The sequence below is a fragment of the Pongo pygmaeus genome, chromosome 1 (assembly GCF_028885625.2).
Source record: "Pongo pygmaeus isolate AG05252 chromosome 1, NHGRI_mPonPyg2-v2.0_pri, whole genome shotgun sequence".
NCBI lineage: Eukaryota > Metazoa > Chordata > Mammalia > Primates > Hominidae > Pongo > Pongo pygmaeus.
The window spans coordinates 168,922,373-168,939,941 of record NC_072373.2 but is presented as its reverse complement, the minus strand read 5'-3'; the positions used below and the strand labels follow the sequence as shown (position 1 = coordinate 168,939,941).

Genomic DNA, 17,569 nt, shown 5'->3' with positions numbered 1-17,569 from the left:
TCATTGAATGAACAACTAAGTTGCCATTGTTGAGGGTATTCTTATGTTAAAACAGCCAAATTATTTAAAATATGGAGAAAGTGATTTGGTGTCAAAGCAAGGTAACCAACAAGATGAAACGATTGCATGTGAAGTCTTCATAAGCATAGATGGTCTCCTTTTTGGGAGTCCCAGAGGTCACAGACACAAGGAGCAACTTTTAGGAAACACTGGAAAAGTTGAACCCTATATTATTATTGAAGACCAATAACCCAAAAATGGACTGTGATTAATTAGAATAAATTGAAATCAAATACAGACCAACTTATCAGGGGACTATTCTGTCACCTCTTTGTTCCTGTGACAAATGCAAAGCAATTCAAAACATCTTTTTCATTCACAGGTGGATTCCTCTTTTTGTTTTTTAATTCTTTAAATGTTATCTTTTAGGTTGCACAAATCATTGTTCCATGAATTAAAGTGTACTTACCAGTTGATCCTTCTTGCCAGGAATGCCATCTCCAACCACACTGAAGAAGTCGGAGAAGTCTGGTTTCAGCAGCCCCTCCCCTTCACAGACCTCCTCCCTGGGAACGGCGTTCACACAGCATCACCGACCTGTCATTACAGGACCCAGAGGTGAGCTGCTCCACAGGCACCCTTGGTTGTGCTTATATCATGGCCTTTGGACCCAAGTAGCAAAATGAGAGACAGTGAGGACTCCCCCGAACACTTGTGAGGCAGTGAGTGTTCCAATTTCTTACCCCTGGGGGCAGCCTTGGAATTTTAGAGACCAAAGAGATTTGGCATCAAATTTTTTGTCCTTTCCTAAGGCAAAAAGGGACCAAATCTGTTTTTTGTTTGCCAGTGAGATTTTTGCAGAAAGATGGGAAGTAACTTGAATTGAACCAAAATCAAATCTGTTCTACAAGTTGTGTGTGTGTGTGTGTGTGTGAGAGAGAGAGAGAGAGAGAGTGTGTGTGTATGCGCGCGCATGCGCGTGCACACATGCATGCATTGGGTGAGTATATTTCCATGTGATCAGTTACCTGTTTTCAAGTAGTAGCTTTTTCTCATCCCTGTTGACTCTCTTTCCATAAAACCTGATTTCAATATGTGGCATTTTGTGTTGAGGTTGTTTGCATCAGGGTGTTGACAAGCAGTCTTCATTCACTCCTTTTGAAGTGGTAGATAGTTTGTCTGGTTTTCATTGCAATGTTTTCATTATTTTTGTCTCATATGCTTTTAAGTTTATTATTAAAATGTGTCCACAAGAAATATGATTTGTATTTCGCATTAAAGACAAGCCTTAAGCCTCAGGAGAATGTCAGCAAATCACTTAACTTGATCTTATTGCAAGATAAAAATATTTATTATTTTGTTTATGAAACTCCCACAGTAGGAGTATGAATAATTGTAGCCATGTTTGCTTTCCTTTATCAGATTTTCCTTTAGGTAGGTCTGTGACCTACCAGCTGGTTTCATAAAACATCCTAGAAAGTTATGATCTCTTGTCTGCTTTGACATATACCTGGGGAAACTGATGTTTCTTGCATTAATCTCAATGTTAGCCCCACCAATCTGAATCCCTTTATCAATGTGCTCTGTGTGCATCTCAGGGAAATGTGGCGGGTAAGAGGGCTGTCCGGTGCACAGATGGGAATCATATTGAAGAAAGTAAGCATTTTGACCACTGTGGGAAGCAACTTCTTTATCCATAATTATGAAACTTACTTGCTTCATCTTTAAACATCTTGTGATCATTGGTAGAACTTTCTCAAGATCCCTTCTTTCATTTGTGTATATGTGTGGTATAATCAGACAGACTTACTATCAATATATAATTGGAAAACCTGCATTAGAATTAGATTATAAGGTCCCAGAATGAGGCTTATTAAATAGTATTAAGATATTATCCTCATAGTTAACACTCATTGAGCATATAAACTGTAGTGGGGGATCAGAGATATGAAGCCCTTTTAGGCAGAATATTTATGGCCTGAAGGAGATGAGGCATGTGTTGTTTTTCATCTGTTTGGGGTCAAGTTAACATATTCTAAATGCTAACTGAATGGTAAAAGTTCCTGCAGGAGCTCAGTATTGGGGGGACCATGGAGGTTCATTCACTCTTTAAACAAGGATTTACTGAGTGCCTCTATAGACACTGGGACCAGTGGTTCCTGTCCTCATAGAGCATGTTTTCTACTGCAGAAGAGAGGCACACAAGGAAGTAAGCAAGTAAAAGATGATGGGCCGGGCACAGTGGCTCACGCCTGTAATCCTAGCACTTTCTGAGGCCAAGGCAGGCAGATCACTTGAGCTCAGGAATTCAAGATCAGCCTGGCTAACATGGTGAAACCCCATCTCTACTAAAAATACAAAAAAAATTAGCCAGGTGTGGCACACGCCTGTAAATCCCAGCTACCTGTGAGGCTGAGGCAGGAGAATCACTTAAACCCAGGAGGCAGAGGCTGCAGTGAGCCAAGATGGTGCCACTGCACTCCAGCCTGGGCAACAGAGCAAGATCCTTCTCAAAAAAAAAAAAGAGACTTCAAAGTATAAATAACATTGAAGTCAAATCTTAAAAGATGCATAGATAAATGGAGGGCCATCGTAAGCAAAGGAAAGATTTGTGGTGTAGTAAGTTAGTAAGAACTGAGAAGAACAGTATGCCAGCAATCAGGAGAGCTGGGTAGGCTCCCTCTTTTCCTTCCCACTCACCTTCTGGGTTTTTTAATGGTCCTCATCAATACAGTGGGTACAATACTAATAACGAATGACCGTTTCCTCCCAATCTTGTATTCTTATACAGAAACAACAATAAAACAGTATTTGTGGAGATTCCATGAAGAGCATAATGCAATCTGTATATATTATCATTAGTCAGTAAATATTAAGAGTGTCTAATGTGTGTCTTGCCTTAAAACTGTAGTTCTAGAAATTATTGTCATGAGCACTTCCCTATGGGTACAGGTTGAGAGCTTCTTCATGCTAGATGACTAAGCACGTTTTCTAAAATGACCCATGCTGGGTTGAACCAGAGTGGACCTCCTTAGCTCACAGCATAACGAGTTCCAATCTATTCATATTCATTCATAAAATTGTGTTTGAGGAAAAGAGAAAGATGCCTAGTGTAAGAATTATGGAATACCAAAGATTCTTTGTTTTCACCAGAATTCAAGATGGCTCCCAGCATCCTCGGCTCTCCTTTCTGGAAAGTCTACTCAGGTACCCGTTCTTACCGTGTCCCACCCCGCTTAGTGGTCTGGTGAAGGGAATTGGAGTAGTTGAGATGAAACTTCAGTTGCCTCTTTGTGGTAAGAATCATAAGAATTGAGATAGGCTAACGTAAGACATTTTTCTGGCTAAGATATTTTTAAAAGGTTGGAATTCAGCCTCATTATTTATTTGCTATGGGTACTGTAATTTCCTTCATTTCTCTCTGAACTAGTTGGAAAGCTAATGCTTGGAATGATACCACATTTGGGAGTAAGACTTGGTGTTTTAGGAAGATGAGGCCAAAACTGAGGAGGAAGAGTATAGCTGCAAGTCAGTGTGGAATCGATGTCACATGTGCGCATAAAGGAGATTTCAACCTCTGACACTCCTTGTATTGGGCAAAGTTGCCACAACCCAAAATAGTAAATTATTAGATAATCCAGAGAATCAAACTTTAAAAGAGTCTTGAAGAAAAGAAAAGAATGTCCTTTATCAGGTACCCAGGGCATGGGACAGGGATCACGGAGACCATTGACTGCTCTCTGGTTAGCACTAGGTTGCGAGGCTTCTGCTGCCTTCACTAGCATTTATCACAGGAATGCCTCAACTAGACTAGCACCAGTTAGTAAGCAATAACTGTCCAACACACATCCACGCTCAGAATGGAGGTGAGATTTTACAGAGCTACAGCAAATCAAGGTCACCTCACTAAAAACACAAGGGCCTTACTTTTGGCTGCAAACATAAGCTGCATTTGGAAATTTCATGGCCACCTTTTACAAAGAAAATCTCTCTCTTAAGATTGCAAAGCAAAGGGAGAAACACAGGGCATTGAAGGGAGGTAGCATAGCACAGCGGTTGTCTTTGTCTGTTTTGACTGCCAGAACAGAACACCATAGACTGGGTGGTCTATAAACAACAGAAATGTATTGCTCACAGTTCTGGAGCCTGGAAGTCCAAGATCAAGGCTCTGGCAGCTTCTGTGTCTGGTGAGGGCCCACTTCCTGGTTCATAGATGGCATCTTCTTGCTGTGTCCTCACATGGCAGAAGGGGTGGGGTCGCTCTCTAGGGTCTCTTTCATAAAGGCACTAATCCTATTCATGAGGGCCCCACCCTGTGACCTAATCACCTCCCAAAGGCCCTGCTACCTATTACCATCACATTGGGGGTTAGGATTTCAAGATATGGATCCTAGAGGGCCACAGACATTCAGCCTATAGCAGTGGTTAAGCACAAAATCTCAGGGGGTCAGATAGGCTGGTGTCTAAATCTCTGTCCACTACTTGGCACATTGCTTTTCTCTCTGAACCAAAGGTTTCTCATCTCTAACTCAAAAGAATTGTATTATGTTAGGAGCAAAGGAAATAATGTATTTGTAGTCATTTGCACAGTGCCTGGAAGTACAGTATGCACACAGGTCATACAGTTAAATAATCTTTTTTCACCCAGGCTTTGAAAGTATCATGCTGTCCCTATTGCCTTCACCCAGCAACATTCTGCCCATCCCCCAGATCAGCTCAAGCAGTACTTTGAAAGTGAAACCTCCTCTCCTCCACCCAGCTTGCCATCATCTCACACTGCTTAAGCTCCTGCTGCCTTTCATGTCTGCACATTGACTCCACCAACCTCATCTGGCCTTGTTAGTTAATCTACATGTCTCCTAGAGGAGAACCTCCAAAGGGAATGATCTCTAACTTAGACATTTCACTATCTTTGTTGTGCCTCACACAGTGGGTTTTATGCTCAAATATTGGTTGAATGAATAAAAGTAGTCAAATTGCATATAAATGCACACAGGAGACATTTATCCCCTCTCTGACCCTGATGAGTTTTCGTTTCTTCAGAAGAGCCAAGAGTGATAAATGTGTGATAGTTCATGCAGTACTTCCTTGTAAGAAATGTCCAAGACGTGGAAGAACCATGGCGTTGCATCCAAAGAAAACCTATGCAAGACTCTCTAAGTAGAGCTTTGCCATTAAGAGCTATGGGCTTTCTTTATGTTGTTCTAACCACTTCCCTATTTACAGTGTAAAGGTAGAGACATGTGGTTTCTTAAAATGAATCCCCTCTCTGATAGTGGCTTTCTTTGTGGCTTTGATAAATCACTTAACCTTGTGGCCTCAGTTTGGCCATCTGTACCATGGGGACAATAGTTTACCACCTGTTTCTCTGTGTGGTTAGAATTAGGTAAAGGGGTTATTTGGGAATATCCTATCGATAGGGGGAAGATATTAAATTTCAGTAGAGGCATTTGTACATCGTTACACATTAGTATAATTACTGTGTACTTTAAGCTGAAAGATTGGGCTTTCAAAGACTTTCTTTTACCACTACTTAAAATTGTAACCATAATAAAGTATTTACTCATGACTATTTGTCTTATTCATGATAATTGAAAAAAGAAATCTTTCTTCATACCTTTGCCTTTTCAAGAATTGCAAGTTTGCCTGGTTGATGATCTGAAGGGTCTAACTTGTTAGAGAATTATTTAGAGTAATCATCAGTTACATCTTAAAGTTTCTTGAAGGTTTAGATCTTCTTGAAACTTATCTTTTTGCTTAAAATATTTGCTGTTTTGAAGATTAAGAAGATAATGAATGATACTTTATTTAAATACTCTGCACTAAGTAAAGCAATTCTGTGCCTTAGAGATTTAGGAACAGGGAGCAGCCTACACGATCCACATTGGGCAGCACAATTGAAAGTAATTGAAAGAATTATGGTCTGGGAATCTTTTGGTATAATGTGTTCCCAGTATCAGTGAAGATTGTTTTTGGCTGAAAGTAACAGAATATCTGACAGAACAATGGCTTAAGAAAATAAGGAGTCACATTTTTCTCATACAAAAACAAGTATGTGGCTAGGTATGGTGACTCACACTTGTAATCCCAGCACTTTGGGAGGCTGGGGCAGGAAGCACTTGAGGCCAGGGGTTTGAGACCAGCCTGGGCAACACAGCAAGACCCTATCTCTACAAAAACTTTTTAAAATTAGGAGAGCATAGTGGTAGACACCTGTGGTCCTAGATACTCGGGAGGCTGAGGTGGGAGGATTGCCTGAGCCCAGGAATTTGAGGCTGCAGTGAGCTATGATGGCACTCCAGCCTGAGCAACAGAGAAAGACCCTGTCTCAAAAAAACAACAACAAAAAAAAGTAAGTATGTGATTCAAGGCTGATAGGGTGGCACTTGCAGTGCCATCAGGGATTGAGATTTCTTCTCCTAGCCATGTTTCAGTGGATTGTTTTTATGAGGTCACAGCATGGGCACTGCCCCCTGCCTTATGTCTGCATGCCAAGCAGAAAGAAGGGAAAAGGTGAAGGCAAAAAGGACCTGTCAGCTTATCCTGCCACTTTTTCATAGGATCTTCTGCAGCACAATCAGACTATGTCCCATGATCACCTGTAGCTGCAAGGGAGGCTGGAAACTAAATTTTTAGCTGAGCATATGGCCACTGTCTATAAAATTAAGGTTTTATCAGTGGGTAAATAGGGGATAAATATGCTGGTTGACAGTTAGCAACATATTCCCCATTATTTTTACAGATGAGAAATCTGAGCTAGCCAGAACCAAGACCAGAAATCAAGTCTCTAGTTCAGTGCCTTTTTCGCCATATCAGTAGTTTCTACCTTTTTCTCCCCCGACTGGGAGAAATTAACTGCATTTATTTAAACAATTACTTTGTTTTCACATTTTTTATGAGTCAAAGTCATAACATATCCATCTAGATCTTTTGATAATCATAATATAACCTGTGCCATCACGCTGAGTTTTTTTTTTTAATAGCAGCCATAAACAAATCACTTAGCCTTTTTTATTAGTCCATAAGTCCTTGCTACTGTTAAATTCATGGTTTCTCTTAGGTGCATGACACTTTATGTTTTTTGTTTTTTTTTTGTTTGTTTGTTTGTTTTTTTTTCTTTTATTATTATTATTATTATTATACTTTAGGTTTTATGGTACATGTGCGCAATGTGCAGGTAAGTTACATATGTATACATGTGCCAGGTGCATGACACTTTAGAGACAATTTTTGAGGTCAGTTTGGCTTTTTCCAATATTGTATTAGTTTGCAGATACCTATTACTATCTGGGGACCCATTAATTTTTTTCCACAAATATTTATCAGGCTCTTACAGTGTACAAGATGCTCTAGTAGTAGAGTGAACAAGAGAAGCATGGATTCTGTCCTTAGAGTGCTTGCCTCCTGGAGGACGAGAGGACAAGGAAACCAGCAGTTGCACTGCTGTGCTAGAAGCACAGGGTGCGGTAGAAAATGAGGGGAAGGATGTCCTTCCTTGTGGACAACTACAGTGGTATCTGGCACTACGCAAGTCCAGACACGCAGAAGACCTAACCACTATTGTCAAACAGTTTGCCTTCATATTATGGGCATGCAAAACAGAACAACAGCAAATAAATCATGCTCTTAGATAACTAAGTACCAAAGAATTCAGACATACGAAATGCAAACATGAAGTTAAACCCCCACCTCTTTATGAGTCAAAAAAAAAAAAATACACGGTGGGAGTTTAGAAGTAAAATTGCCTTGATTCTGAAAATACGCCTAAGATACACTAAAGCAATCACTATATAAACCAAAGATTTATTGTGCAGCTTTCAAAGAATCATTCCAGTTTCTGTTTGGAGAGGTAGTCAGAAGTTTATATGCTCTATAAACCTCTCTAAGTCCATGATCCTTCTGGCCCAAACAGGGATCTTGCTCTCAGTGATGAAACATCTGAGGGTCTGAAGTTAACAATATCTCCCAGTTTGGCCAAGAAAAATATACTGCAGAGAATTATGAGAATTAAGATCACCTTTCAGGAAGTTGGGGTCACCAAGAAAGGTTAGAGGAGTGTGGATTCATAATATGCACAGACAATAATAGAGGAGCGGGGAAGGAGAGGTAAAATAGGATGGTGACAGTCATCACTAGATGGCAGGGCCTATTAGGGCAAGGACCACATCTTTATCATTTATCTCTGAATCCCTCCGCCTTGTGCCTGGCATAAGGAAAGCACTCAATAAATAATTGTCAAATAAATGAATGAATGTATGCATGGATTTGATTGAAGAAATAGAAAGTTTGAGAATAATAGGAAGTTCTTTCCTTCTCCACTGTGTAGTAATATAATATTCCAATGCATGTATTGAGCAGCACGTGGAAAGAGGCATGGCATGTTTAAGTGCTCAGTATATATTTGATTTGTTTGTTTGTTTGTTTGTTTTGAGACAGGGTCTCTCTCTGACACCCAGGCTAGAGTGCAGTGACTTGATCACAGTTCACTGCAGCCTCCACCTCCTAGGCTCAAGGGATCCTCCTGCCTCAGCATTCCAAGTGGCTGGGACTACAGGCGCATGCCACTATGCCTAGCTAATTTTTAAAATTTTTTTGTAGAGACAGGGTCTCACTGTGTTACCTAGGCTGGTCTCGAACTCCTGGCTGGAGCAATCCTCCTGCTTCAACCTTCCAAAGTGCTGGGATTACAACAGCAAATAAGTCATGCCCTTACATAACTAAGTACTGAGGATTTAAGACATACAAAATGCGAACGCAAGGTTAAACCCCACTTCTTTATGAATCAAACACACACACACACACACACACACACACACACAGGAAGGCAGTTTAGAAGTAAAATTGCCTTGATTCTGGCAGGCGTGTGCCACCATGCCCAGCCTAATATATGTTTGGTTTTAATTAAGATCTACCTTGATAGACCTTAAGAGAAATGAGCTCAAAATTATTTGGTCCCCTATTTGTAGAATATTTGCTGTGGCATTTTAAGTTTTTCTCTCCAAACTAAGGTCCCTCCAGAAAGAACGTCCCCTGGCGTTTCACTACTACTGTAATTGTGGCACCCCCTCCCCTGGCCTAGGCCCCCAAGTGCTAGGTTTGTTCATCTTTCTCCTATCACATCCACAAACTTCTTTGCCTCTTAGGAAAGCTTTTAACTTAGTTGTAGAACATGCTGGTGATCCACTGAATCTAATTTGTCTCTCCTGGTTTAGTGCAATTGAATCATCTCAGGAAAATGAGAAGCAATTAGGTACCTGTTGCTAACAAGGTGCTGAAATAATCTGCCAACAGACACACGGTGTTTATTTATTATTGGAGTATGTCACTTGAGAAAACATTACGTTGCCTTTCTCCAAGAAGAATTGCCAGAATTGATTTTCAAATGCAGGCCTCATAGACCTAACAAGTACCACCTTTGAGGAGCATGGAACAGAGAAGCAAGAGGGCTTGTGAGCCTCGTTCAGGGTTAGTTCAAGTGCCAGTGTCTAGCCTAATGGGCAGCGTTGTGGATGGGATTTGAAGTTGCAGGACACTAAAGAGAAAAAGCAGCTTTTTTCTTTTTTTTGCAAAGGTCCTTTAAGTCCCCGTTCAGGAAATTATTAAATTCATTAGCCAGATACTTAGAACCAGCTATTACTGCCCAGCCAAAGGAAAAAAGAGTGCCAGCAAATGTTTTAAAACTACAACTAAACAAAAGTCAGGAAGCGTGTAATTAAAACTGTACCTTTATTGTATTGTAAAGAGTTTCACTGTGACATGGAAAATATTTAAAGGAGAAGGCTGTTTAGCTAATTTGTCTGCAAGTGAACTGCCTAGTGGAGAACTATCCTAAATTAACTGTAAGGCCACCCACCGAGCCACCCTCATAAAGGGCCATGGCTGCTCAGCTTGGGTTTGTGTAACATTCAATAATTACTAGATAAATGCACAACTAAAAGCTCTATTACACTAATAATTTGTACTGTGATAGATGTGTGGGACACCCTGCTGGGTTAATTTGTCATCCCTGCAGCAAACTTCTAAAGAGAGCTCTTCCGTAGTGGAATCATGTTAATATGTTGTCCATGGGAGGACAGGTTAGAGCAGTGAGACCACTTGGCTCCTTAATCTCTTAAAGAGGCAAAGGGCCTCCAGGGTGAGTGCTGAAGAGAATAGGGTGATTAACCCAGGGGACCTGGATTTAAACTCATCTTCACAAAAGAAGCTGCTTTCCCTTGGAATTCCTTTGCCCCTTTCTCTCTGTCCCTCTCGGTCACACGCAGGCCTGTGTGCCCCACTGGTGCACGTGTGCTCACAGGCACACACAGGCATAGACCCACGTATCCATACATGGTGAAGGCAGTGGTTCTCAGCAAGGTTTCTTAGAAACCCCTCATTTTAAGACTTCCTGGTATCGTGTGCTTGGACTGTACCTCGCATAATCAGATAAGCCTCGTTCTTTCTGGTTTAGCTTAATCTAAAGTTGATTCCATGTATAGACTCATTATTTATTTTCCTTTTTTCAGCATAGAATAAAAAATTCAAGATTGAACTTGTATCTCCTCTTTATGTGGAATGGTTTCTTCTGCCTCTCACTCTCTCTCTCTCTCTCTCTCACACACACACACACAGACACACAATTACTGTTTTAAATATGAAGCTCACCTTTAAGCTTCAGTGCAGGGTTTTCAACCTCCCCTATTGACAGAATCATAAATCATGTTAAAGTTAAGTGAATTACTATAGCATGGGACTGTAGCTTTAACAATGTTTATGTAGTATCAGCTTATCATCCATGTAGGAAAGGAGGGGTGAGTGCTGATACTGGAAATGGGAATGTATGGCCCTATTAATGTGCTTGCAGTATCACTAAGAGTCACCCATTCCAGGCTGCATCCTTTGTGTTATTGAAACTAGCATATTTAATCACCCACACGTATGGAATGTTTTTTAAACTTCATATTTTGGCAGTAAATTTACATTTGCCATTTCTTCATATTGAATGGTAGCTGCTTTTTCCCCCTGAAAAAAAATTCCTTTTCCTTATGCACAAAACACATCTTAGGATCATCAGAATTGCCAGCTGCTATTACAATAATAAGGGGCCTGTGAGCAAAAAAAAATCTGAAAGCAAATAAATCATTTGACCTCTGAAAAATAAATGGGAGCAGGAGAGGGCAATGAAAAGAGCGTGGGCTTTGGAGTCAGACAGAACAGAATTTAGATCCTGGATGGCCACTTGGGGTCTATGTCAGCTTCTCCAAGTCACTTATTCTCTGCTGTTCTTTGTTTTCCCACCTGTCCCAAATTGGAAAGGCTTTCTGGGAAGGGAAGTGAGATGACTCATGGAAAGAGCTCGGTATACAATAGGCATCCAATACATACATGTTCTTTATCTCTCAGATTCTCCCATCCCCGTATTGCTATTTGTTTTTGTATGTTTTTATATGTGGTTCTCTTGCAATGATTCTTTCATTCCTCACTCCCCATCCCCAGTTCTCTTTCTACCTGTTCTTGTTGGTCCAGAGGAAGAATGTGTTCCCCCTCTCGGGGAGAAGCCACATTTGCCTAGAAGAGATGTGGCCTTGGGGACATGAGCAAGCCCCGTTACCCCATCCCATTGCTCTTGTACACTTGGAAGCACGGGGGGAGCCTTTCCAGTGGAGCAAGCAGCCCCTCTCGCATAAGGGGTAGCCCCTTAGCCATGGTCTAGGCTTTGCTCTGACCTGCCTTCATTCAGGCATGACCTGCCTTCATTCAGGCATGGCTCTTCCTAAAGGGGTATGCACGTTTGTTGTTTACAAGAATCTGTTGTTTGTAAGAGTCAATTTGGCAAATAATTATTGGGCGCTTATTATCTGCCAAGCACTGTGCTGGGCCCCAATGAACAAGCTAGACCAGCCAGTCCTGCTCTTCCAATCTAGCAGAACAGGCAGATATTAGCCAAATGATTACACCTGTGATGAGATTACTATGCAGGGAATTAAAGAAGATGGAGGAATACTATAGCAAGCTGTTTGAAATATTTGCAGAGATTTGGATGTACTTATGTCAGGATATATGGGTCTTTTTTGTTGGCATGCAATATGAATTTTTAAAACTTTGGTATCCCTGAGGGATATGTCTAGATCTTTCTGAATCTCCAAATTCCTGAGTATCATAATAAGAGTTGTTGAATTGTCACATACTAGGTAATGAACAGTAGATATGTTAACACGTATTTGTTCTAGTGAAAGATTCTTACAAATGAAAGAAACCCGATCAAATTGCTTTGCCATTCCTCCACTCCCCCAAAAGCAAATAATGGATTAGTTTATGTAATTGAAAAGTCCAGGGGTATATGGCTTCAGGTAGAGATGGAGTCAGGTGTTCTGATGCTACCTTCAGAAAGCTCTTGCTCTCTTGGGCTCGCTCTCTCTCTCTCTCTCTCTCCCCCCCCCGCCCTCCCTGTCCATCTCCCTCTCCCTCTCCCTCTCTCTCTCTCTCCCTCTCCCTCTTTCTCTCCCTCTCTCTCCCCCTCTCTCCCCCTCCCCACCCCCACCCCCACCCAGGTCTGCTATTCTCTGTGTGAGCTTTATTCTTAGGCTAAATATCCTCAGACTGTGGCCCAGATAGTGTGAGTAGCTCCAGGCTTAATTTCCACCAATTTAATAATCCCAAGAGAAAAAAGAGCAGCTTTTCAACAATAGATCTAGGGAAGGGCCTACTCCTGGATGCTTATGATTCTGATTATCTGGGTTTGGGTCATTTGCTCACTTTTAAAACAACCCTTATGTTTAAAAGACAATGGAGTGCCTCATTGGTGTGACCTGGCTTCCCTGTCCACCCATGGAGTCAGCGGGTTAAGTCAAGTCCACCCTAACCACATAGGCTGAGGCTGAGGGACAGAGAGTTCCCCAAAGAAACATTAGAGCTCTGTTTCCAGAAGAAGGGGTGAAGAACAGCTGGGCAGGCAAAAATAATAGCTACCCCCAGGAGATAACAGCAAAGCTGGCCTGAGCACTGGCCAATGAGCTCAGCTTCCTCACTAGCTGTGGCTTGTTCCTGCAGTTAGCGTTTGCAGAGCACAAGAAAAACCCAGGCCTATTTGTTCATGCCACAGACCCCCAGGGTCACTTGAAAACAGTTCGGTTCTTGATTCTCAATTAGCTGGTGTTAACTCATTGCATTGTATAATCCAGATTACTTTTCATGTATCTCAATTTATTCTAAAAACAATCCTAAGAATATTAAATAACCCAGAGTCTAGCATGCTGTTTGGCACACAGTAGATTCTCAACACATTTGTTGAATGAGTGATCCTATGATGAATGAGGCATCTGTGTACATTAATTCTAATCCTCAGAAAAGCCTTTTAAATTGCGCTATTCTTTCTTCCCCCGCCCCCAAGACAGAGTCTTGCTCTGTTGCCCAGGCTGGAGTGCAGTGGCACGATCTCGGTTCACTGCAACTTCTGCCTTCCATGTTCAAGCAATTCTCCTACCTCAGCCTCCTGAGTATCTGGGACTACAGGTACACGCCACCACGCCTGGCTAATTTTTTGTGTTTTTAGTAGAGATGGGGTTTCACCATGTTGACCACGCTGGTCTCAAACTCCTGACCTTGTGATCTGCCTGCCTCAGCCTCCCAAAGTGCTGGGATTACAGGCGTGAGCCACCGTGCCTGACCAATTGCTGCTACTATTTAAAGATAAGAAATTTAAAGATAAGAAAATGTAGGTTTGGAAATTTAAATAACTTTGCCTAGATTAACACAGGGAGTGGATGATTTTAAAGCCAGAAGAGTCAAGCTCATTTTGTAGTAGAGGACACTAAGGAATACAGGAGGCTGGCATCTTGCTAGTTGATACCCAAGCTGGAATGAAAACTTGGTCCCCTGACTTTAATCGCTAGACTGATTATTCTGTTGCTTATTCCATTCCTTGTGTGAAATTTACCCACAGTAGGATTAATCCTTAAATCCTATGGGGTGAATTCAGGAAGATACTTCAAGTTCAGGAGGATGCCTTGAAGGTAGTCTTTGGCTGGGAGCGGTGGCTCACACCTGTAATCCCAACATGTTGGGAGACCAAGGCAGGCAGATCATTTGAGTTCAGGAGTTTGCAACCAGCCTGGGTGACAATGAAACCCCATCTCTACTAAAAATATAAAAATTAGCCAGGCGTGGTGGCACATGCTTGTAGTCTCAGCCACTTGGGAGGCTGAGGTGGGAGGATCGCTTGAGCCCGGGAAGCAGAGGTTGCAGTGAACCTAGATTGCATCACTGCCCTCCAACCTGGGTGACAGAGCAAAACCCTGTCTCAGATAGGGAGAGAGAGAGAGAGAGAGAGAGAGAGAGAGAGAGAGAGAAAAGTAGCCTATGCTTTAGTAATCATGTTGCACAGAAATAGAGGCTTCCATTTCAGTATAAATCTGACAATTTGGTGGAGAGAAATGCTGCAAAATAACCCATGGCTTTATGTTCATTATGAGATTTGCTTTTCTGTCTGCTTATATTCTGTGTGGTTTTTTGTTTTTTGTGTTTTTTTAATGCAGGAAAAGACTTGAACAGCCTAGATCCAGCACTTGGTCATTATCCAAGAAGCATCTGCATGGATCTTGTTTTTTGAAGTCCTCTTTCACAGGACTGCAGTTTGTAATTCCATTTCACTTCCAACAGGTCATTGGATGATTCCCTCCCTTTTTCTGTTAATCTCTGGAATCATCCAATCTATGGTGGTTAGTTTCTTCTCAAGTAATTGTTTTGATTTGTTTTTCATTCTTCATTTAGTCTCACAGTAGTATCACTTACATGTTACGTAAAAGTTCAAGTTCCCTTCATGGAACTGGATTCTTGTCAACTTTGCCTATTAAACCATCACTCTAAATATTTCCAATAATCACAGCTGTTGCATGGCGTTTGAACACATTTCACATCAGCCATCATGGAAGCTTAGGCAATTAGTGTGAGAATATGGTCAATTTTGATTCAAAGAGGCCCTGTCAGGACAAAGGCTGGGGCTCTATTTCACAGAGCTTAAAGTAGCATACCCAGGGTTTTTAAAACTCTAAATATTACAGTCTCCCCAAAGCCAAAGTATCTTAAAGACTGAGTCTAGATATACCGTATAACTTAATGTCCCATAAACATTTTTAAAATACTTTGTTTTAAAAGGCTTGCTTATTTTGATTTTTAGATTTTAATTTTATTTTTATGGATCAGTTGTACTATTTGTAAATGTAATCCCAGAGACTGAATTCTATACATCCACTAGAGCTTAAACTAGATGAGCTTCAGAGGGTATTTAGTTCAAGCTGCTTATTGTGAGAAGGGAAGCCTAGGGAGAGAGACGCCATCCACATTTATAATATGCCAGGTAGTGGCAGAAACTAAGTTAAAACCCAAGTCCCTTATCTAGTCTGAAAATATTCCTAAAAAATGCCCTAGATCTTCTGAAAAGCATTTGTTTTTGTTACTGTTTTTTTGTTTGCTGGTTGGTTTTTTAGGTATAGGGTCTTGCTCTGTCACCCAGGCTAGAGTGCAGTGGTGTGATCATGGCTCACTGCAGCCTCAAACTCCTGGGCTTAAGCAATCCTCCCACCTCAGCCTCCAAGTAGCTGGGATTACAGGTACCTGCCACCACACCTGGCTACATTTTTAAAATTTTCTGTAGAGATGAGATCTCACTGTATTGCCCAGGGTGGTCTCAAACTCCTGGGCTCGAGTGATTCTCCCGCCTCAGCCTTCTAAGTAGCTGGGGTTACAGGTATGAGCCATCACACCCAGCCGAAAAGTGTTTCTAGTAGTCAATATGTATTAGATTTCTGATAAGCAAACTCCCAATAACTAACATGATGGGACTTTCAAGGGAAATGATAGAGATTTCCACTGTTTCCATGTTTTGGGAGGCCCTGGGGAGGCCACGCTCAGATTGTGATGCGGTCAGAAATGTGCCTGGGGGCCAGGCACAGTGGCTCATCCCTGTAATCCTAGCACTTGGGGAGGCCGAGGCAGGTAGATTGCCTGAGCTCAGGAATTCAAGACCACTCTGGACAACATGGTGAAACCCCGTCTCTACTAAAAAAATTCAAAAATTAGCCAAGTGTGATGGCAGGCACCTGTAGTCCCAGCTACTTGGGAGGCTAAGGCAGGAGAATTGCTTGAACCCGGAAGGCGGAGGTTGCAGTGAGCCGAGATTGCGCCACTGCACTCCATCCTAAGTGACAGAGTGAGACTCTGTCTCCAAAAAAAAAAATAATAATAATAATGCCCGGTTGGCAGGGGCCTACATGGTGAAGAGGGAGGTCAGTATGGACACTCAAGGATTGTAGGTCTAAGTGAAAAATAGCATCTAAAGGGAGATGGCCCCACAGTTCTAAGCTTCTGGGTTAAGTCTCACAGTCTGAAATTTAAGTAAAGGCAGGAATTCACAGTATGTTTGGTCAGCAAAGACTCTTTATTTGTCTAGGTCTTTAAAGAACTTTTATCTTTACTTAGATATCTATGGTATCTATGATTATTAGGTCAAGATTGTTGCTACTGCTATTGTTGCTTTTACTTTTCATTTGGTTGTTTGTGGAATTATTTTCAAGGCCCTCATGTCATATCTATACTGATAGTATATACTATTTTATCAATATTTATGTACTTTTTTGTCCAAGAGACAGGCGAGTAACAAGTACCTCTTGTTCCACCACTCCTTTCTTTCATGTATTCTACAATCAGAACAGGTCCTAGCACACAGGAGCAAATTTCAATGTATTCATTGCCTATCCCATTCTTGTCTATGATAGTACTATCATACTACAAAAGAAGCTATTGATCACTTAATTGTGTGATCAGAAATTGTGCCTTTTGCCTTATATACATTGTCTCATTTAATCTTCACAACAGCTCTATGAGGTATTATTAGCCCCATTATGTGGATGCCAAAACTGAGTTGTAGAGAAGCTCAGCAACCTGAAGCATAGCTTGTAAGTGATAGAGCTTAGAATTTAAACTCATGTCTAACTGACTCCAAAGCCCTGGTCCTTATATTGTACTGCACTGCTTTTCTGAGTCATATGTTTAACTTAGAATTATATACACACACACACGGATGTGGTCAGCCAGCACAGACCAAGGCATGCTAAGTAATGGTGAAGACAGACAATCAAAAGGCTACCATGGAGAGTTAATGAGGTATCAAAGGCGACCAGATTGCTTTGGAAAGCTTCAGAAAGCTGAGGTGGAATTAGTAGTGATTGTCAGGTGTCTGACTCACAGAGCACAGCAGGTGCTTGGAGAGTGAACAAGAATTTTGTGGGTCTACACCAGGGACTGGAAAACTATGGCTGGGCCCGCAGGTCCAATAGCCCTTTGCCTGTATTTGAAAATAAACTTTTATTGGAACACGGCCGCACTCATTTGTTTATGTAATGTCTGTGACTGCTTCTGCACCGTAGCAGCGGAATTGAGCAGTTGCAACAGAGACCATATAGCTTGCAAAGTCTAAACTATTTAGTATCTGGTCTTTACAGAAAATGTTTGCCAACTCCTGGTCTAGCCAGGGCCTTGAGCAACAAAGGTCTTGAAGTAGCTAAAATTGATCTAGATAAAAATTTGAAAAGAC

General features: G+C 41.4%; 1 protein-coding gene across 9 annotated transcripts in view; it reads left to right on the top strand.

Annotated features, from left to right (window-relative positions):
• Positions 1–17,569, top strand: part of NFIA (nuclear factor I A) — a 599,513-nt gene that overhangs the window by 517,003 nt on the left and 64,941 nt on the right. For 5 of the 9 annotated variants that reach the window (XM_063654979.1, XM_063654975.1, XM_063654985.1 and 2 more), the window contains exon 7: positions 490–618. In XM_063654979.1, the coding sequence (XP_063511049.1) occupies positions 490–618 (129 nt within the window). Of the gene's footprint in view, positions 1–489; positions 619–3,153; positions 3,208–17,569 lie in introns of all 9 variants that reach the window. The other 4 variants (XM_063654972.1, XM_063654968.1, XM_063654976.1 and 1 more) reach the window with 1 other exon arrangement.